At 40.1% G+C, this 24,051-nt stretch overlaps 2 protein-coding genes across 3 annotated transcripts in view; both read right to left on the bottom strand.

The window, feature by feature from the left end:
- Window positions 1-1,010: 1,010 nt before the first annotated feature.
- LOC121385089 (zinc finger BED domain-containing protein 4-like) lies at window positions 1,011-5,232 on the bottom strand. Its single transcript, XM_041515624.1, has 2 exons — window positions 5,089-5,232; window positions 1,011-2,690 (listed from the first exon to the last, which is right to left on the bottom strand). Exons 1-2 carry the CDS (start codon window positions 5,230-5,232, stop codon window positions 1,011-1,013), a joined length of 1,824 nt encoding a protein of 607 aa, XP_041371558.1.
- Window positions 5,233-15,345: 10,113 nt separating this feature from the next.
- The window catches only part of LOC121385245 (ubiquitin carboxyl-terminal hydrolase 1-like), a 47,897-nt gene continuing 39,191 nt past the window's right edge, over window positions 15,346-24,051 (bottom strand). Inside the window, exons 10-11 of one of the 2 annotated variants that reach the window (XM_041515841.1) lie at window positions 18,956-19,561; window positions 15,346-16,152 (exon numbers count right to left, since the gene is read on the bottom strand). In XM_041515841.1, the coding sequence (XP_041371775.1) occupies window positions 16,095-16,152; window positions 18,956-19,561 (664 nt within the window). In that variant the 3' untranslated portion in view covers window positions 15,346-16,094. Of the gene's footprint in view, window positions 16,153-17,657; window positions 19,562-24,051 lie in introns of those variants that run through there. The other variant, XM_041515842.1, reaches the window with a different exon arrangement.

Below are 24,051 nucleotides of genomic sequence, written 5' to 3'. Positions count from 1 at the left end.
AAGTGATTTTTTTATATATGTTTTCTAGAGCGCATGACTATAGACTACCTTGCTACTAATTGAAAAATGTAGCGGGTTTCCTTTCTAAGACGTTAGAATTACCACATGTTGACATCCAATAGCCGATGATTAATAAATCAGTGAGATAGTGAGCTAGTTGTGTCGTTAAACAAAACAAACATAATTGCCTGCATATCATTGCCGTAGCCATGATTTTATATTGGGAGCCACCCACATTGGAGGAGGGTGGAACCGCCCTGTGAGTCGTATTATGGGGCGACATGTTAATATATTTAAGAAAGATTTGTGATTGGGGCATGAAAGACATAAGGACGGGACGTAGCCCAGTGGTAAAGCGCTCACTTGATGCACAGTCGGTTTGGGATCGATCCCCGCCAGTGGGCCGATTGGACTATTTCTTGTTCCAACCAGTGGACCACAACTGGTATATTAAAGGCTGTGGTATATGTTATCCTGTCTGTGGGATGGTGCATATAAAAGATCCCTTGCTACAAATGAAACAAATGCGGCGGGTTTCCTCTCTAAGACAATATATAAAAATTAATGTGCTCTAGTGGTGTCGTTAAACAAAACAAACTTCTTTTTTTAAAGAAATAATGGATAATTTTGGATTATTTATTAAATCATTTGAGAAATTCCATGTATAAGAAATACACTGTAAATGTATAACACCAGCTGATACTGTTTTTGAAATGTCACACTGATCTCGGTGGTGTCATGGTTAAGCCATCGGGCATAAGCCTGGTAGGTACTGGGTACACAATCCGGTACCGGCTCCCACCCAGAGCACATTTTAACGACTCAATGGGTAGGTGTAAGACCACTACAACCTCTTCTTTCTCACTAACCACTAACAACTAACCCACTGTCTGCCCAGATAGCTGAGGTGTGTGTGCCCAGGACAGCGTGCTTGAACTTTAATTGGATATAAGCCATAAGATTAGTTGAAATGACATGAACATTAACTGCCAGACCGATCCCGACTCAGGCTATGCAAAGTGTGTGTTGTTCTTGATACACATGAGCTGTCCGAACGCTCGGTCTCCAAGCCTGCAGCCGTCTGGGTAAAACAGTTCACCGCCAACAGTGAACAGCCGCTCTACGGCAGCTGATGATGATGATGATGGGATTCCCAGATACTGAACCGCCAGCTTAGAAAGGCAAGGGTGAGATTCATGGTGCATGTTCCAGTACTCCAGGGCATCACTGTTTTCTGGCACGCATGGTGTTGAGAGGTAATCCTGGATCTCGCCATCCACAGTTCCTGTGTTAGCGCGAGGTGTCGCTGGAGTCTTTCCCATGAATCCGAATAGTCTGCTTTTCTTGCGTGGAGGTGACAGGGTGTGCTCAATTTGAACTGTTTCTGGAGTGTCGGAGATGAGGGAGCAATGATGTTGAAGCAGACTGCGCTTTGCACTATATACCTCAGAATCAGAAGCACACCATTGGAGTTTGAATCTTGGATCCAAGATGGTCGCTAAAACGAGTGATTCTGTGTCTTCATATTGCGCCAGTCTCTTGGTCGCCGACGCAGTGAGAAGCGACAAGATCTTATTATGGAATCGAGAGTCCATTTCACAGAGTTCAGACTTCAAACCGCGAATGCATGGTAGAATGTAGCTGACCGATACCTTGTTCTGCGTTTGTGCATAATCAGTTGCTTCCTCTAATGGGGATAAGATTTGCACGAGATCTGTGAGATGTATGCGCTCTTGATTTGACAGCTTTAGGGTGTCACACTGGTCAAGCTTGTCCTTTGGAATGTTCAGCACAGATCTGATCATCTTCACTTGAGAGCTCCACCGTGAAACAATAGCTGCATGTAGCTTGTTATCCTTCTCCAGGAAACCAGACAATTGGGTATATTTCCGTGTTTGAGAGACAATGGCGGATGCCTTAGCGATGACCTTACGCAATGATCCAGTTTCCTTTATGCCATCTTCAACAACTAATTGCAGAGTATGGGCAAAACATGGCTGGTGCTGTGGGAGGAATTCGAAGACGTCTTCACCAAACTCTGCTGCTGCTGTTATGGTGTCAGAATGAGGAGTGTCACTGTCATTCACAGGGGCTGGTCCGGCATCAAACCCAGGTAGGGAGAACGCCTGTGTCGTGTGTGTAGCATTGTCGGTTATGATGTAAGACACCTTGTTGTTGATGTTGAAGAGCTGCAATGTATCTGTGTAACTGGAGTGTATGTCTTCAGCTGCATGGCGTCCTTTAAGACGTTGGCACGAAAGCATAGCGCTGACAAGCTTATAATCGAGAACAAAATGTCCGGTGATCCCGAGATAGGTTCTCATGTGGCGATTAGTCCAGAGGACAATGGTCACGGACACACTGCGAACCTTAGACATCGCCTTCCTCATGTTCTCCTGGAGATGTGTTGCCGTGTCGGTGATCAGATTAGTGGACAGATGCTTTCTGGAAGGGAGTTGATAGCGCGGGTCAACAGCGTCAAACAGTCGTATAAACGTTGGCGCCTCCACCACGGACAATGGCTGTAGAGTTTCGGCTACAAACTCGACCAATGCGGCTGTGATTCTCGCCTGTTTCGGATCTGTGGCTGTATATTTCACAGTGCCCAGCGGTTGGATGAACGATGTCGGCATAGTCTGTTTATGCTGTGTAGAGGAGGAGACCTGCTTCAGTTGACCAGCATGATTTCTCTACAAAGGAAAAAAGTAACATAATTGTAAATATGCATTGCTGTAAAAAAAAACCCACAAAAAACCCCACTATTAAGACCACCTATTGGACTTAATAAAATTGATCTTAATAGTTTATCTGTCCCAGAGCAAGTCACTGGCTATCCAGAGACATGCCCCTGGACGAATATGCTCGAAACTCTAGTGGTATATGAGCATGTAAAAATTATTCGCATTCGCACTTAATAGTTTCCACGGTCCTATTACTAAGTTTTTAGTGATAATAGTGGAGTGGTCGTAGAAACGAGGTGGTCGTTATGTGGGGTTTCACTGTTTATTTTCGCTCTACAAGTTCATATCAGACTACTAAATCATATTTGTATTTGTAGGAACACCGCCGATGCATTTTTCTCCCAATAAATGCGACCCTTTCACACACGCACCAGCTTAAAAATGTAAGTAACTGCAGTTTGCATTAAACAAGATTACATGCAAGTCAAACATTTACTTTAGACACCATTGGTGTGAAGTTACTTCTTACATGTTACATTGTAGTACTAACTGATAACAGCTGTGCAGGTGTTATAGTGTCACTTGTATAACAGCAACACGAGGCGGGTGCTCTGTCATGAGGGTTGCTGATTTCGTCTTCAACCTATGTTGATGTTTGTACACGGTACTGGTCAGTTGAGAGCGCTCCCTAATATTAGTAGTCACAGTATCCCAGTGGTGAAGTGGTAAAGTACTTGCTTGATGCCCCCCCCCCCCCCCTCCCCAACTTTTCAGATATTTGCTTTATATTTTTATATTTGCTTTATAATAGTGTAAAAGTGTGTAAATATAAAAGTGTGCCCCCCCCCCCCCCCCACACACACACACACACACTTTTTGGCACCTTCCTACGCCACTGCTGGTAGGTTCTGGGTATCACAGCCCCAGTGGTACAGCGCTCGCTTGATGGACGGTTTGTCGGGTATCGACTGCAGTTGGGTTATTTCTCGTTCGAGCCAGTGCTCAACAGCTGGTGTAACAAAGGCCGTGGTATGTATTATCCTGTCTGTGGGATGGTATCGACTGCCGTTGGGTTATTTTTCGTTCGAACCAGTGCTCCACAGCTGGTGTAACAAAGGCCGTGGTATGTATTATCCTGTCTGTGGTCGGGTATCGACTGCCGTTGGGTTATTTTTCGTTCGAGCCAGTGCTCCACACCTGGTGTAACAAAGGCCGTGGTATGTATTATCCAGTCTGTGGGATGGTATCGACTGTCGTTGGGCTATTTCTCGTTCGAGCCAGTGCTCCACAGCTGGTGTAACAAAGGCCGTGGTATGTATTATCCTGTCTGTGGGATGGTGCATATAAAAGATCCCTTGCTGCTCATCGAAAAGAGTAGTCCAAGAAGTGGTTACCGCGGGTTTCCCCCTTTCAATATCTGTATGGTCCTTAGCCACATGTCCAAATGTGTTGAGTGCGACGTTAAATAAAATATTTCCTTCCTTCCTTTCTAAAATACATATTTTATTGTTATTTTTTTTCTTTATAGTTTTATAACATATAACATTATTTTTATATTCATGTAATAAAATGTCTAATAAGCCTAGTTAAACTAAGTCGCTATATTGTATTGTATAATATTATCTATATTGCCAATTACTAGCTCTGCTGTTCGAGAGTTAAACGAACATTTGGACTGTTGTGATCGCTCTCTCGGCCAGAGACAACTATATAGCGTAAACACGAAATTGCTAACTACCACACGGCAGTCGAAGATTCAGGCTCTAATACAGCACTAATCTTATGTTTGACGCTAAATATATCATTACATTGATCATTTTCGAGTTCGCCGATAACAAATATATCACATACTAAACACTAATACATCACTTTCAATAATGTTCCCGTTAAATACGTATGTGCTGACGGGTTTTTTACTGTAGTGTGTGTATGACTCAATTATTGTAAATTCCGTTTAGCGGTTGGAAGAAATAATTAATTAATACCTAAGAAATTATTGTAGTCAAAACATTTATTTGATATATACAGATATTTCTACTCTTAGTAAGAACATGTAAATAGAGAATAATACATTCGTGTCCGTTAGATACCATTTATCTCACAACGAGCGAAAGCGAGTTTGATGCGTTTTTAAACGAGTTGTGAGATAAATGGTATCTAAATCTAATGGACACGTACATGTGTTAATAACCATGTGTAACAAAAATAACGCATGGTGTTCTCACCAACGGGTGTGTAAGAAGTAATTGTACTAATTATAAATTAGCCACCAAAACGTCCGCTTATAGTAATACACAGCGGCATACGGTATCCTACAACTGGTGGCAATGAAAAGCAGTATGTTAAATATGCTTTGATATAACATATATTATATTACATTATTGTGAATATTTATTTCAAAATTTACCTTCAAATGTGTTATCAGGTTGGAGGTCGTCTTCCCCATGGCCGATATATGACAACGGCAAAGCTTGCATGTCGCCTTGTATGAACCAGTTGGATTCTCCGGTATGTTCTCAAAATGAGTATGAACAATAGATTTACTAGCCATTCTTCCACAACATACAGTTACACTCCTTTCTAGACGTTCTACTGCAATATACTGGAGGTATCAACAAGAGCACGTAACTTCACTAAATTCAGCTGGTGTTGTAGACACCGTGAACCAGATCGATGCAAGTCTGTAAATGTGGCGTCAACCTCCCTGGCTTTCAGTCGTGTCATAATCACCGACCGATTACGATTACATTAGTAATGTTATCGATTACAATTACGTGGCATTCTCAAACATTGTAATCAATTGCGATTACGATTACATTAAATCATGTAATCGATTACGATTTCTAATTACGATTACCCAATCTCTTATATTATATGACGTCACATTAGTAACTGACCCATCCAGTCACACACACACACACACGCCCCCCACACACACATTATCGGCATCTGCCCACGCCTAAGAACATGTAGTATGTATCGTATACATGCATGTTCAGAAGCTAAATCATCTTGCCACGCCTAAGAACATGTAGTATGTATCGTATACGTGCATGTTCAGAAGCTAAATCATCTTGCCACGCCTAAGAACATGTAGTATGTATCGTATACGTGCATGTTCAGAAGCTAAATCATCTTGCCACGCCTAAGAACATGTAGTATGTATCGTATACGTGCATGTTCAGAAGCTAAATCATCTTGCCACGCCTAAGAACTTAGTATGTATCGTATACGTGCATGTTCAGAAGCTAAATCATCTTGCCACGCCTAAGAACATGTAGTATGTATCGTATACGTGCATGTTCAGAAGCTAAATCATCTTGCCACGCCTAAGAACATGTAGTATGTATCGTATACGTGCATGTTCAGAAGCTAAATCATCTTGCCACGCCTAAGAACATGTAGTATGTATCGTATACATGCATGTTCAGAAGCTAAATCATTTTCTCTTTCGTTAAAGCGTGGCAAGACGTAGCCCAGTGGTAAAGCGTTCGCTTGATGCGCGGTCGGTCCAGGATCGATCTCCATCGGTGGACCCATTGGGCCAGTGTTCCATAACTGGTGTAACAAAGTCCGTGGAATGTACATGTACTATCCTGTCTGTGGGATGGTGCATATAAAAGATCCCTTGCTGCTAATCGAAAAAGAGTAGCCCATGAAGTGGCGACAGCGGGTTTCCTCTCTCAATATCTGTGTGGTCCTTAACCATAAGTCTGACGCCATATAACCGTAAATAAAATGTGTTGAGTGCGTTGTTAAATAAACCATTTCTTTCTTTCTTTCGTTAAAGTGACAGACCCTAGTTTTTAAACACTAAGGCATATTTTTTCACCATTAGAGCAGTTTATGATCATTGAAATCAAACATTGCTAAATATTTTATTACTTAGATTATCCATTTCCGTACATCCGAAGTGTTTCTGGTCATGCTGGTGTTTCTAATACCACAAAATGCATTTTTCATATTTTAAAAAACGCATGTGCGTCTGAGAAGTAACAGTTATGCTAGATATCCCTTGTTACTGATGGAAAAATGTAGCAGGTTTCCTCTCTAAGACTGTATGTCAAAATTACCAAATGTTTGACATCCAATAGCCGGTGATTAATAAATCAATCTACTCTAGTGGTGTGGTTAAACAAAAAATAAAACAAAACGATACTCTCCACTGTTCCACTCATAATTCCTCGGTGAGGAATAGCTCTTATTTTGATAGACATGTGACGTAATTGTTCATCTTCGTTTTTGTTGTATCGTGTATTCTCGAACAAGTCGATGTTTATACCAATTGACAGCACATATATTCTGTTGTATCGTGTATTCTCGAACAAGTCGACGTTTATACCAATTGACAGCACATATATTCTGTTGTATCGTGTATTCTCGAACAAGTCGACGTTTATACCAATTGACAGCACATATATTCTGTTGTATCGTGTATTCTCGAACAAGTCGACGTTTATACCAATTGACAGCACATATATTCTAACATTATATGTGGGATTCAAGTATGCTATTCGTCACAAATAAACGTAAAAATAGACAAATAAGAGGCCGTCCATAATTTTTTAACATTTTCACGAGCGTACAAACCGTACGCAGGGGAGGGGGGGGGGGGGGGGTTAAGGGGCCAGCGTACACTTTTTTGAAAATGAAAAATGTCGATCAACTTTTTTCATTTGGGGATGTACACTTTATGGGGGGGGGGGGGTGGTCAAAAGTGTACGGTTTGTACGCTCGTGAAAATTTTGAAAATTATGGACATATGCATATGCAACTACGACATTATACCTTAAATGTATTTTTAAGAATCGTTTTAGAAGCATTTGTGGCGAAAGGATCCGAGAAGTCCCGACTTTGTTTCTAATGTTTGATGACGTCTTTGGAATTGTGACATAAAGTCATTGTACTGTTACATCACCAGAGTAACATATTGTTGAATATGACCGCAGCCATGTACAGATACCGTAGGTCGTAATTTATTAAATATAATAATATATAGCAACTATTATTATTAAAGATTATTATTAAATCTATTGTTGCATGTATTAGTGATGTATAACTACACATTAACCAATACCACATCTAATCTTTGTATAATGAACTCATACATTTATACTTATTTTTGTGCTTATATCGAATTAAGGTTCAAGCACGCTGTCCAAGGCACACAATTCAGCTAACTGGGCTCTCGACCCCCCCCCCCCCACAATTTTTTTTCATATCGCGATTTTTTACATTCCTGTCAATGGATATGGAAGTACTGAGATGTTATCGGGCTTCGCCAGACACCTCGACCCCCCCCCCCCCCCCCACCCCCACCCCCGCAAACTCGCCCCCCCCCCCCCTGCAAAATTTCCTGCGCACGGGATCTTTTATTTGCGCTTCCCACAGGCAGGATAGCACAAACCATGGCCTTTGTTGAACCAGTTATGGATCACTGGTCGGTGCAAGTGGTTTACACCTACCCACTGAGCCTTGCGGAGCGCTCCGAGTGATGGATGAGATAACTACCTTGTACCATGCCTTCATGACGTCAGCATGGTTATGAAGACGTTTTATAATTTAATTTTAGAGGGTACATTTCACCTTGTTTACGACGTAGTCCGAATCGGACGTAGCAAATGTGTGGTTTTTCGCAATTTATTGAGTCCCGATTAGCCTACAGAACCGGATTCAAGGAGATAGTGCTGGGGTGCGTTTCCCCCATCTCAAAATCCGATGTGGCCCGAACAATCCACAGGTGAATACAATGTATTTTTTTTTTTTTCGGGGTGGGGGGGTGGGGGGGGGGGGGGTGGTAAAGCGCTGGCTGGCTGCGCGGATGCTTTGGGATCGATCCCCGTCGGTGGGATATTTTTCGTTTCAACCATTGAAACCACGACTGGTATATTAAAGGCCGTGGTATGTGCTATCCTATCTTTGGGATGGTGCATATAAAAGACCCCTTGCCACTAATGGCAAAAATGTAGCGGGTTTCAAATGTTTGACATCCAATAGTCGATTATTAATAAATCAATGTGCTCTAGTGGTGTCGTTAAACAAAACAAACAAACGTTTTCCATTGAAGGGTACGAGGGGTGGGGGAGGCACCTGCACGGAGTCGTGCTACTGAGTGCCAGACCAATATATGAGTTAATGTATTCAGTACAGTGCCCACGGATTATATTAGTGTGGGAGGGGCACTGTCAGTTCAATGGTTTTATAGGTCTGTAGGATGAAAATACATGTATTTGTGGGCCAGAAAATAAGAGAAGAATTTTAAGCGTTAAAAATATGGCATTTCCTTAGTAAGAGGACAAAAAAATGAGTTGTGCCATGGACCCCGCTCTCCCCCACCCCCGGCCAGCATCCCGTGCTGTAGGCACCCGTTTTAACACCGCATACAGTTGTGGGTACCGAACCGCGAGCTTTAGTCAGGGTTTCTGCCAGAGGGTAAAATGGGTATGGTGTCATACCCAGATTTTTTTGTAAATTGTTTTTTAAAAGTAATCTTTTTAACAAAATTAATTACTTTTATTATTAACGTATAATTTTCTTAACCCTAACCCTAAACGTAACTCTTTTTTTTTCTGGGGTAGGCCCCCATGGCCCCCTATTGACTGTAGTTGCATTCAATTCCATAACGCCATATCCAAAAAATATAAAACCAGCATTTTGTGATTTCTTTTTCAGTCTAAAATTAGCGTTAAACAATTTTACAGAAAAAGTCTTTGGAATATTCATAAAAACAACTTTATTTACCACACACAGAAATAGCGCTGTGGTGCATTGCAAATACATTGGGAAATCAAGCTAATAATACAAATAAATTCTAATGTTCATAAAATTGAGACCATCATTACACAATTGTGTTTTGGGTCTAATTTTAGCATAACATAGTTTTAATGTAAAAGCCTTTGGGATAATTATGAAAACAGCATTATTTATAAGTTGTTTACAAACATTGTGTATTGATATATCTGACCTTAGCAACCTGTGTGTGTAAACAGGTTCTCAGCGTACAAAGATATAGTTCCTAAAAGACCAATATTACAGTAACCTGTTTTACAGTCATTATCTCACTAAATTAATAATATGATTTGCTATAATGTATAAACGATATTAGTATACGTTTAACTAAGAAAATAGTTAATCGATCGTAAAAGTTTAGGATCAAACTAACCTTTACTGAAGGGCAAGATCACTACCGGAAGCCATGTTAAATAGATAATACTACATAAGCGGCCGTTAGATACCGTTTATCTTACGAGTTGTTTAAAAACGTAATTGCACTGCCAGATAGGCAACGGTATAGTTACCCACAAGAACCCAATAGTGGACTGCCAGATAAGCAACGGTATAGTTACCCACAAGAACCCAATACTGGACTGCCAGATAAGCAACGGTATAGTTACCCACAAGGACCTAATACTGGACTGCCAGATAAGCAACGGTATAGTTATCCACAAGAACCCAATATTGCACTGCCAGATAGGCAACGGTATAGTTACCCACAAGAACCTAATACTGGACTGCCAGATAGGCAACGGTATAATTATCCACAAGAACCCAATACTGGACTGCCAGATAAGCAACGACATAGTTATCCACAAGAACCCAATATTGCACTGCCAGATAGGCAACGGTATAGTTACCCACAAGAACCTAATACTGGACTGCCAGATAAGCAATGGTATAGTTATCCACAAGAACCCAATACGGGACTGCCAGATAGGCAACGGTATAGTTATCCACAAGAACCTAATATTGCACTGCCAGATAGGCAACGGTATAGTTACCCACAAGAACCCAATAGTGGACTGCCAGATAGGCAACGGTATAGTTATCCACAAGAACCCAATACTGGACTGCCAGATAGGCAACGGTATAGTTATCCACAAGAACCCAATATTGCACTGCCAGATAGGCAACGGTATAGTTACCCACAAGAACCCAATAGTGGACTGCCAGATAAGCAACGGTATAGTTACCCACAAGAACCCAATACTGGACTGCCAGATAAGCAACGGTATAGTTACCCACAAGGACCTAATACTGGACTGCCAGATAAGCAACGGTATAGTTATCCACAAGAACCCAATATTGCACTGCCAGATAGGCAACGGTATAGTTACCCACAAGAACCTAATACTGGACTGCCAGATAGGCAACGGTATAATTATCCACAAGAACCCAATACTGGACTGCCAGATAAGCAACGACATAGTTATCCACAAGAACCCAATATTGCACTGCCAGATAGGCAACGGTATAGTTACCCACAAGAACCTAATACTGGACTGCCAGATAAGCAATGGTATAGTTATCCACAAGAACCCAATACGGGACTGCCAGATAGGCAACGGTATAGTTATCCACAAGAACCTAATATTGCACTGCCAGATAGGCAACGGTATAGTTACCCACAAGAACCCAATAGTGGACTGCCAGATAGGCAACGGTATAGTTATCCACAAGAACCCAATACTGGACTGCCAGATAGGCAACGGTATAGTTATCCACAAGAACCCAATACTGGACTGCCAGATAGGCAACGGTATAGTTATCCACAAGAACCCAATACTGGACTGCCAGATAGGCAACGGTATAGTTATCCACAAGAACCCAATACTGGACTGCCAGATAGGCAACGGTATAGTTACCCACAAGAACCCAATACTGGACTGCCAGATAGGCAACGGTATAGTTATCCACAAGAACCCAATACTGGACTGCCAGATAGGCATCGGTATAGTTGTCCACAAGAACCGAATACTGGACTGCCAGATAGGCAACGGTATAGTTATCCACAAGAAACCAATAGTGGACTGCCAGATAGGCAACGGTATAGTTACCCACAAGAACCCAATACTGGACTGCCAGATAGGCAACGGTATAGTTACCCACAAGAACCCAATACTGGACTGCCAGATAGGCAACGGTATAGTTACCCACAAGAACCCAATACTGGACTGCCAGATAGGCAACGGTATAGTTACCCACAAGAACCCAATACTGGACTGCCAGATAGGCAACGGTATAGTTACCCACAAGGACTTAATACTGGACTGCCAGATAGGCAACGGTATAGTTACCCACAGGAACCTAATATTGGACTGCAATATAAGCAGCTATATAATTACAAGCAAGAGCCCAATATTAGACTATACACTTGCAGCCAAGAATCTGATAGAAGTAACCAAGATAAGGTGCTATACAATAATAGACAAAACCCCAATATTAGACTGAAAAATGCATATGCATATAAGACCTTACAAAGGAAATACAAAGAGCCCTACATTGCGATCAATAGCAAGATATACAGGTGACGGGAGGAACTTGACACCGAGCCACAAGAGAGAAAATTGTTTCGGTATGAAGAGATAAATGAATTTGCACCCAGATTCTACAAAAGTTTGAAACTGTTTTAAAGAAATTTAAACCATGCTCCATGCAACCTTGCGGCAAATTACGCCGATAAGTTTTATGCTGGACTAAAGCGTGTACCGGGGGGGGGGGGGGGGGGGGGGGGGGGGGGGAATTGTGGTGATCCAACCCCCTTCCTGCTCAAGCATTTTTTTTTTCAATACATTTTTCAGGGGAGCATGTTTTTTAAGCTATCTTAGCGCTATGAAAGCGTAAAACCATCGTAAAAGCTATGACGTTACTATGGCGTGTGCTGTAGTGACGTCATATCCTACGATGGTTTTACGATTTCGTAGCACTAAGATAGCTTCGAAAATATGGGCCTAGAACAGGATTTGCATAGTGTCAGCAGACCATAATTTGACAGCAAATGGCAAACATTTTAAAAGAATGGCTTCCAGTCGGCATATAATTGGACTACATCGCTGGGAGTTTGATTCCCTCTAAAATGTCAAACGCTGTGTGACAATAGCTGGTGTCTGGCATAATGTATTTATTGAAAACCACCTTCTTTGTGTGAAGGTGGACGTGTGCTGTATTACTGAAGGCCATCTTCTTTGTGTTGAGGTGGATGTGTGCTGTATAATGTATTTATTGAAAGCCATCTTCTTTGTGTGAAGGTGGATGTGTGCTGTATAATGTATTTATTGAAAGCCACCTTCTTTGTGTGAAGGCGGTCGTGTGTTGTATGTGTTTATTGAAAGCCACCTTCTTTGTGCGAAGGCGGTCGTGTGTTGTATGTGTTTATTGAAAGCCACCTTCTTTGTGTGGAGGCGGACATGTTTCATAATGTATTTATTGAAAGCCACCTTCTTTGTGTGAAGGCGGTCGTGTGTTGTATGTGTTTATTGAAAGCCACCTTCTTTGTGTGGAGGCGGACATGTTTCATAATGTATTTATTGAAATCCATCTTTGTGTGAAGGCGGACATGTGTTGCAGTATTATTAAATAATTATTAATTTAATAATTAAATAAAGATAATTATTTTTAAAAGTCCATGGTCAAGTAAATTTTCTGGAAAGATTCCAACTGAAAAATATACCATGGCGTTACGTGTTTTCGATAGGATAATCGAAAGATATGAAAAAAAAGAGCTAAAGATACTGTTAAAAATAACGAAAGATGTTTTTCGAATACAATTTTTATGCCACAGTGTTCACACATCACTCGTTGAAATAAAAATCGTATTTTGAAACAAAAAAAAACCCTCATGAAATAGCCTTTATGTATTTCGTCATCATTCTGAACCATTTGTACAGTCAGATAACGTCACACACGAATGAGACGTGTCAGTTCACGTAAAGAAATCTTAAACTGTATTAATCATTATTATAGTCCTTCCTAGCCTCCATGAACAGTGTTTTTTGTATATGATTTTACTTTAATATGGCATAAAATTAACAAGAAAAGTGTTTTGGAAACAACAAAAATGCACTATTTGTGTATGTCATTTAAAGAATATATATATGTTCAAAAATAAATAGCAATGTAGTGAGGAAACGATGTTCAGTTCTGGCAAGGACTACTGGTATATAATGGTGTGAATCAAAATAAGCATCGGAATGGCAAGCCAGATGTCAAAGAAATACTTGTCTTTAAGAAAGAAAATCATTAAACTGGTTAATAAAGAGTTTACCTGTGCCCCGTTCCACGAAACGATCTTAGCGCTAAGATCATCGTAAGTAGCTGAGACATTTACGGCGATCTTAGCGCTGAGATCGCTTCGTGGAACGGGGCCCAGATGGATAAAGGAACGAATTTGTTTAACAACGTACTCAACACATTTCATTTACGGTTACATGGCGTCGGACATATGGCTAAGGACCACAGAGATATTGAGGGAGGAAACCCGCTGTTGCCACTTCATGGACTACCCTTTTCGATTAGCAGCAAATGATCTTTTATATGCACCATCGCATAGACAGGATAGCACATACCACGGCCTTTGATGTGCCAGTCGTGGTGCACTGGCTGGAGCAAGAAATAGCCCAATGGGCACACTGACGGGGATCGATCCCAAATTGATTAATTAATCATTATTGCGTTTTTCCTAGCATGTTCATAGCTGATGGGGAATTGCCCGCTATCCAGAACTGAAGAATATTTTCAACCAGTTGGTATCTTCCGACACCCATTATGTGAACGTGTAGCACAGCACAGCACATACCACAAATACACTGGTTGAAAAGTATTGGTAGCTTTGGTGTTTCCCCGATACCAAAATAAATATTTCACCACCTGTAACAACTTGCCTCCAGAGCAGTATGTGCCCTAAACTGGCCTGGGTGGTGCAATGGTTAAGCCATCGGACTACAGGCTGGTAGGTTCGCAGCCCGGTACCGGTTCCAACTCGGGAGGACGTGCTTAAGTCTAAGGGCTCCATGGTTAGGTATAAGGCCACTACACCCTTTTCTCTCTCACTAATCACTAACCAACTAACCCACTGTCCTGGACAGATAGCCCAGATAGCTGAGGTGTGTGCCTAGAACAGCGTGCTTGAACCTTAATTGGATATAAGCATGAAAATAAGTTGAAATGAAATGTAACCTAAACTAATTAAGGAATGGTCCTTACAAAAGGAACTGGGGTCACGGTAATGTATTATTCAGCATCATTATAACAAAAGGAACTGGGGTCACGGTAATGTATTATTCAACATCATCATAACAAAAGGGCCCATACTAGTACGGGGTGGGGATTATGCCCACCAACAACCCAATATGTATTACTTTGGTCCTTGACATAATGAACATACTGATATGTCAGTTTATTTTAACATCATGCATGCCATTAACTAAAGTCTGGATTAAAGGGGTTTTTTTTTGTTGCTTTTCTTTCCTGTTCATTTTGTTATGGAGATCAAGCTGTGTGCATCTGTACGTGTGCGAGTGTGTCTATGCGTGTGAGAGAGGGCATGTGTGTAGGCCCTATGTATGTTTGAGTGTGTCTGTGTGTGTGAGAGAGGGCATGTGTGTGTAGGCCCTATGCATGTTTGAGTGTGTCTGTGTGTGTGAGAGGGCATGTGTGTAGGCCTTATGTATGAGTGTGTCTGTGTGTGTGAGAGAGAGCATGTGTGTAGGCCCTATGTATGCGTGTCTGTGCATGTGAGAGAGGGCATGTGTGTAGGCCCTATGTATGTTTGAGTGTGTCTGTGTGTAGGCCCTATGTATGTTTGAGTGTGTCTGTGTGTGAGAGGGTGTGTGTGTGTGTGTGTGAGAGAGGGGTGTGTGTGTGTGCGTGTGAGAGAGGGGTGTGTGTGTGTGAGAGAGGGGTGTGTGTGTATGTCTCAAATCAAGTCTCTTGCACCTCCTCACTAAGCCTGTAGCTCACTCTGGATTGCAGTGGGAACTGGAATGCGAACCCAGCACCTACCAGTCTAAAGCCACAGACCCTAGTTTCAATGATCCGTAAAAAACACACTAAGTTTGGTTAACCTAAAAACCTGTAACACATGAGTCTGTGATGATGAAATGGGGACAAATCTTCTAAAAAATAATGTAGCTCGTCCCCATAACTATTACTTCTCAATGGTACATACGTATTTAAAAACAAGAAGAATTAACTTTGTAGTATAAAGGGGCTTTCTCGTTATGTGATTAGTCGCACCAACCTGTCGCACACAACAGAATCGTACTGTGAGAACCCCTAAATTGGAATGACATTAATCATATAGAAACATGTCCTATTTTTCACCACAAAGCGTAAGCTCTCAACCAATTAAAGTTAAACTGTTCAGTTTTGTCACCTCTGGGTTTTTTGGTTTGCTTATAAACATGTCACAATGTTCGGATTTGATGGGTCCATAAAACCCATTATTGTCCAGATGTGGTCAATAACTGTGTCGTTACATAATACCATCAATACATTGTCTACATTCATGTTCTTTATTTCAGTGGAAATTTGTAGGCACTTACATTTCCCGCAAAATATTTTTAAACACACACGATTCAAGTGGCTACAACAAATGGCATGCGACTAGTCGGTGTGACAAATGGCACAATGAGAACGTCACTTTAGAAAACACCAGGATGACCATAAACTCTTCAGAAGTACAGAAATGAGTAATCTAAAAAATAAAATGTTAATAATGTCCGATTTCAATTATCAACAATGGCTCTAATCGTGAGAAATATGTTGTAATGTTGAAAACCTAGGGTCTGTCCCTTTAATGGCAGGGCTCACCCTGGATCAAAAATACCTGTAGCCAAAATATTAGCCAAATGGAATTAAATACTATACGTGTATTTAATCTCCCAACTACTGCTAGTACATACATGTGCATCTAATAAAACAACCTGACCAGCATTCATTAGTAAAGAATTTATTACCACACAGAATTTATTCAGAACATTTTTACCAATTAATTTTAAACTGGAAACAAATGTAAGAATAATTTTTAAAAAGAAAAAATACTGAATGTAGTCGTTTTATGACCTTGAAACAAAATATAGATTATGAAGAATGGCCCTGTAACTCTCCATTCATGAACAATACTGGAGACAAGGCCAGCTAGGGCAGAGTGCCATTTTTTTTCACAATGGTGTTACGAGGGGGAAAAAAGAAGTTTGTTTTGTTTAACACCACCACTAGAACATATTGATTTCTTACTCATCAGCTATTGGATATCAAACATTTGGTAATTTTGACATAAAGTCTTAGACAGAAAACCTGCAACATTTTTCTATTAGTAGCAAATGATCTTTTATAAGCACCATCCCACAGACAGGATAGCACATAGCACAGCGTTTGATGTACCAGTCGTGGTGCACTGGCTGGAACGATGTTACAAGGATATTCCCAAACTTAAAATACATTAATAAATAACTATATATGTAAGTATATGTTTTATGGAAACATGTGCACAGACTTTTCGTGTGCAGTCTACTGAAAGGTAATGGACAGATTTTCAATGTTTTAGCAGTACAGGTGTATTTTAACTGTTTTCTAATTCATGTCTCACTCTTATTGAAATCTATATGTACATGTAGGTTACATGCAAATGAGTTTACCCGTCAATGGTTGTGCGCTAAACCTGAACACATTTGAGCAGCAGTGATCTTCAGAATGTGTGGACTAATCAGCCTTGCAAGTTTTTGTAAAGGTAATGTACTAAACCAAATAACATCCGGATGGGTCAAAGTTCAAGATGCACCAAACTTTTGATAGGGCAGTTAATATCACAAGTCCTGCCATCGGTAATACATTTCATAAATTGTATTTAAATGTGACAGTGTTTGTTGTCAAAGAATTTAGTTTCACCTGGGCAACAAGTGTATGCACTTTTATTTCATCTAGTATCACTGTGTCAAGTAGCCTTGTGCTTGAAACATGTATGGGGTAAAGTACTACAATTTTGTATGAACCTAGGAAAACCTCCCTGATAAAGTTTATTTTGTTTAAAGACACCACTAGAGCAGATTGATTAATTAATCATCAGCTATTGGATGTCAAACATTTGGTAATTCCTACTCATAGTCATCAGAGGAAATCAGCTACGTTTGTCCATTAGCAGCAAGTGATCTTTTATATGCACTTTCCCACAGACAGGACAGCACATACCACGGCCTTTGACCAGTTGTGGTCCACTGGTTGGAACGAGAAAAAAAACAAATCAGCTAAATGGATCCACAGAGGTGATTCAATCCTGTGGCGCAAGCACTTCAGGCGAGCGCTCAACTAACAGCTAAATCCCGCCCATGAAAATCTATGAGTGTTGTAAAACCATCTGGCTACATTGAACATGATCCGTGAAAGGCTCCACTTGCTCCACTTAATACTTTGATGGAGGAGTTGTAGTACTGATATGTATGAGTCATAGTTTGGTCTATATATTGCATCTAGTATTTAAACACATACGTCAACATTGTGGCCTATGGGATTTTATTTGGTACAGCAAAACCAGAACTCTATACACAGACTAGTTCAAGGTCTTTTGGTGACACGTGCAGCTGCCTCTGAAAATTCATATTTGAGTTCTGTGCCCATAAAGTAAGTTAGCCACATAAACATACAGACAGACAGACAGACAGACAGCTATTCCCTATCCCCACATTCTTACTTTCATCATAGTTTTAACAACAAATAAAACAAACTACAATCATCAAATACCAAACGTTATTACAAGAATGCATTTATGTATTGTCCTCGTTTTGCTTTTTAATACCAAAATATGTCACATTGTCCGATTCCATGTCTTCACATCCTTCCCCCAACCCCCACCCACACCCCAGACTAACCAATAGCAACTAAAGTTCCTATAGCAACTGATCGATGATTCTCAATATTTAACGCAGCCAATACAAGAATCAGCTTGTTTATTGTGCCCTTTATTTATTTTAAATGTTTCAGTAACCAAATATGTGTCAATTTGTTATTCAATACTTTCTGATTAACTTAAAAACACAAAACAACACTTGTGTTAGGTTCTAACATCCAATGTCTTGGAAGCGATACTTCTCATTGAGCATTTCTAATACTTCAGTAATACAAACGAAATATTTTGGCCACTTTAAAAAATCTTTCATGACTAGCCACGCATAAAGTATGTATGATAAAAAATCTGGTACATCTTTTGCATGTTCGATCATTACCCTTTCCTGCTCATCCATCCCACCCCCTATGTACAAGATAGATCAATCTCTAGTAAATAGGATACTATTAATTAGCTTGGATTTTATAGTAATAAAAAACAAATCTGTCAACAATCGCCCACCATCCACCTGTACCCTTCATATGTGATGTCTTAACACCATTCCTCCTCCAGGGCATATATACTTATAGGCCCTAAGGACTGGTAATGCTTTAACATACACACAAACATCATCTAGCCAAGTTTGTCCATGCTAACCTTTCTATAGAATAATACATACGGTGAGCCTAACAGACTTCCATCCTTTCCACTGAGGTAGTTACGAAAGTCTTTATCTGAATGTACCCGAATACACTCATCATCACACTCCAGCCACTCAACGATGGGTGGTCCCTTACAACTGGTGGCATCCTCAATATGGTTATCTTTCCCTGCCAATGGGTTATCTTTCCCTGCCAATGGGTTATCTTTCCCTGCCAATGAGTTATCTTTCACTGCCAATGAGTCATCTTTCCCTGTCAAACTGTCTTTTCCTGATACAGAGTTATTTTTCCCTGCCAATGTGTTGTCTTTTCCTGCTAAAGGTATATCTTTTTCTGCCAAAGAGTTGTCTTTGTTTGCTAACGAGTTATCTTCTCCTGCTAAAGCGTTATCTTTTCCTGCTAAATAGTTGTTTTTTCCTGCTAAAGAGTTATATTCTTGTGCTAGAGAGTTATCCCCCGATCCTGTACAGAGGCCGACTTGTTGGAAGTGTTTTGAGCTGTCTGTGTGGCTGGACGTGTACGACGCCATCTGACCGCAGTTCACGTTCACCTTAACATACGACAAATAATGACCAGAGGAAATGGTCATTCCAGCATGAGTCACAATACCAAACAGTGTGTACCTGAAATATGAAGTAATAATATACAATTAATGCTGTAACTAAGTAACAACATACCACTAAAGCTGTAACAACATACCACTAACGTTGTAACTAAGTAATAACATACCATTAACGCTGTAACTAAGTAACAACATACCACTAACACTGTAATTAAGTAACAACACACCATTAACGCTGTAACTAAGTAACAACATACCACTAACACTATAACTAGTTAACAACATACCACTAACTCTGTAACTAATTAACAACATACCACTAACTCTGTAACTAATTAACAACATACCACTAATGCTGTAACTAAGTATCAACATACCACTAATGCTGTAACAACATACCACTAACGCTGTAACTAAGTAACAACATACCACTAACGCTGTAACTAAATAACAACATACCACTAACACTAATTAAGTAACAACATACCACTAACTCTGTAACTAATTAACAACATACCACTAATGCTGTAACTAAGTAACAACATACCACTAACACTGTAACATAATACCACTAACGCTGTAATTAAGTAACAACATACCACTAACCCTGTAACTAAGTAACAACATACCACTAACGCTGTAACTAAATAACAACATACCACTAACACTGTAATTAAGTAACAACATACCACTAACTCTGTAACTAATTAACAACATACCACTAATGCTGTAACTAAGTAACAACATACCACTAACACTGTAACATAATACCACTAACGCTGTAATTAAGTAACAACATACCACTAACCCTGTAACTAAGTAACAACATACCACTAACGCTGTAATTAAGTAACAACATACCACTAACCCTGTAACTAAGTAACAACATACCACTAACACTGTAATTAAGTAACAACATACCACTAACTCTGTAACTAATTAACAACATACCACTAATGCTGTAACTAAGTAACAACATACCACTAACACTGTAACATAATACCACTAACGCTGTAATTAAGTAACAACATACCACTAACCCTGTAACTAAGTAACAACATACCACTAACACTGTAACTAAGTAAAAACATACCACTAACACTGTAACTAAGTAACAACATACCACTAACGCTGTAACTAAGTAAAAACATACCACTAATGCCATAACTAAGTAACAACATACAACTAATGCTATAACTAAGTAATAACATACCACTAACACTGTAACTAAGTAACAACATACCACTAATGCCATAACTAAGTAATAACATACCACTAATGCTATAACTAAGTAACAACATACCACTAATGCTATAACTAAGTAATAACATACCACTAACACTGTAACTAAGTAACAACATACAACTAATGCTATAACTAAGTAATAACATACCACTAACACTGTAACTAAGTAATAACATACCACTAATGCTATAACTAAGTAACAACATACCACTAATGCCATAACTAAGTAACAACATACAACTAATGCTATAACTAAGTAATAACATACCACTAATGCTATAACTAAGTAATAACATACCACTAACGCTGTAACTAAGTAACAGCATGCAACTAATGCTGTAACAACTGGGCTTCTAGATTATGGCAGCCCCACTCCCATGGCTAGTGATATTCAATGTTGGGCTAGTAAATAACTACTAGCTATTGCCATGCAAGACGGCTAGTGAATTTTGTTTGGTCAAATATTGCAGTTAAGTCTATTTTAAAAATATAAATATCCTGACCCCACACCACCCCAGCTCTATCTCCCTCTTTAGGTGACATATCTGATTATTACATGTATTTAGTAAAATTGTATTAACTTAAAGAAAAGTAGGGCTAGTGAATTTTTAATCGGGGCTAGTAAATTTCTAAAACCATTAATCTCATGGCTAGTGGATTTTGTAAAAATTATAGAAGCCCTGTAACAACATACAATGAAAGCTGTCACGCATCTGGTAAAGATTCTACAAGCCCTGTAACAACATACAATGAAAGCGGTCACTCATCTGGTAAAGATTCTACAAGCCCTGTAACAACATACAATGAAAGCGGTCACTCATCTGGTAAAGATTCTACAAGCCCTGTAACAACATACAATGAAAGCGGTCACTCATCTGGTAAAGATTCTACAAGCCCTGTAACAACATACAATGAAAGCGGTCACTCATCTGGTAAAGATCACTCATCTGGTCTACAAGCCCTGTAACAACATACAATGAAAGCGGTCACTCATCTGGTAAAGATTCTACAAGCCCTGTAACAACATACAATGAAAGCGGTCACTCATCTGGTAAAGATTCTACAAGCCCTGTAACAACATACAATGAAAGCGGTCACTCATCTGGTAAAGATTCTACAAGCCCTGTAACAACATACAATGAAAGCGGTCACTCATCTGGTAAAGATTCTACAAGCCCTGTAACAACATACAATGAAAGCGGTCACGCATCTGGTAAAGATCCTACAAGCCCTGTAACAACATACAATGAAAGCGGTCACTCATCTGGTAAAGATGCTACAAGCCCTGTAACAACATACAATGAAAGCTGTCACGCATCTGGTAAAGATTCTACAAGCCCTGTAACAACATACAATGAAAGCGGTCACTCATCTGGTAAAGATGCTACAAGCCCTGTAACAACATACAATGAAAGCGGTCACTCATCTGGTAAAGATGCTACAAGCCCTGTAACAACATACAATGAAAGCTGTCACTCATCTGGTAAAGATGCTACAAGCCCTGTAACAACATACAATGAAAGCGGTCACTCATCTGGTAAAGATGCTACAAGCCCTGTAACAACATACAATGAAAGCGGTCACTCATCTGGTAAAGATGCTACAAGCCCTGTAACAACATACAATGAAAGCGGTCACTCATCTGGTAAAGAAAAGGAATGGCTGAAGAGGTTATTTAACAATTATGTAACACTATGTGTGCGAGGGGTATGCTCATTACTAAACACTATGAGGTGGTCTAGTAATGTGTTTGTGGAGTTAAATAATCGTTTCAATCATAAAGTAACTGTAGGCAGCCATGGTCAATTTGCTCCATAACCAGAGATCTAAACTAACAGTTGCCCCGTCATCCCAGTAGAGTAGAAATCACTGGGGACGAAGAAAGGAAGGAAATGTTTTATTTAATGATGCACTCAACACATTTTATTTACGGTTATATGGCGTCAGACATATGGTTACGGACAACACAAATATTGAGAGGAAACCCGCTGTAGCCACTTCGTGGGCTACCCTTTTCGATTAGCAGCAAGGGATCTTTTATATGCACTATCCCACAGACAGGATAGTACATACCACAGCCTTTGTTACACCAGTTGTAGAGCACTGGCTGGAATGAGAAATAGCCCAATGGGTCCACCAACTAGGATCAATCCTAGACTGACCACGCATCAAGCGAACGCTTTACCACTGGGCTACGTCTCGCCCCCACTGGGGACGAGTACAGTTTACATTATGTTAGACCTCCAGTAATTGTGAATATATGTGGCCCAAATTTAAAATACTCACTGTTGGGCTATTTCGCCATGATACTATGGAAGGAAGGAAGGAAATGTTTTATTTAACGGCGCACTCAACACATTTTATTTACGGCATCGGACATATGGTTAAGGACCACACAGATATTGAGAGAGTAAACCTGCAGTCATCATTTCATGGGACTACTTTTTTCCATTAGCAGCAAGGGATCATTTATATGCACCATCCCACAGACAGGATAACATATACCATGGTCTTTGATATACCAGTCGTGATGCACTGGCTGGAATGAGAAATAGCCCAATGGGCCCACCAATGGGAATCGATCCTAGATCGATCGCGCATGAGGCGAGCGCTGTACCACTGAGCTACGTCCCAGCCATCCATGATACTATGAGACACTACATAGATAGCCTAATGCATGTTCGTTAACAGTTTACTAGAACTATGTCCCAGCCATCCATGATACTATGAGACACTACATAGATAGCCTAATGCATGTTTGTTAACAATTTACTACAACTACGTCCCAGCCATCCATGATACTATGAGACACTACATAGATAGCCTAATGCATGTTCGTTAACAGTTTACTACAACTACGTCCCAGCCATCCATGATACTATGAGACACTACATAGATAGCCTAATGCATGTCTGTAAACAGTTTACTAGAACTACATCCCAGCCATCCATGATACTATGAGACACTACATAGATAGCCCAATGCATGTTCGTTAACAGTTTACTAGAACTGCGTCCCAGCCATCCATGATACTATGAGACACTACATAGATAGCCTAATACATGTGCGTTAACAGTTTACTAGAACTATGTCCCAGCCATCCATGATACTATGAGACACTACATAGATAGCCTAATGCATGTTCGTTAACAGTTTACTACAACTACATCCCAGCCATCCATGATACTATGAGACACTACATAGATAGCCTAATGCATGTTCGTTAACAGTTTACTACAACTACGTCCCAGCCATCCATGATACTATGAGACACTACATAGATAGCCTAATACATGTTCGTTAACA

Source organism: Gigantopelta aegis, chromosome 11 (genome assembly GCF_016097555.1).
Source record: "Gigantopelta aegis isolate Gae_Host chromosome 11, Gae_host_genome, whole genome shotgun sequence".
Classification (NCBI taxonomy): Eukaryota; Metazoa; Mollusca; class Gastropoda; order Neomphalida; family Peltospiridae; genus Gigantopelta; species Gigantopelta aegis.
Note: the sequence above shows the minus strand (reverse complement) of the source record. Positions and strands in the feature narration are given on the sequence as shown.

Coding starts and splice junctions, on each gene's coding strand:
- LOC121385089 (XM_041515624.1), bottom strand. CDS start 5,232: ATGGCTAGTAAATCTATTGTTCATACTCATTTTGAGAACATACCGGAG. Junction 2,691..5,088: donor ACCTGATAACACATTTGAAG/GTAAATTTTGAA, acceptor TTTCCTTTGTAG/AGAAATCATGCTGGTCAACT.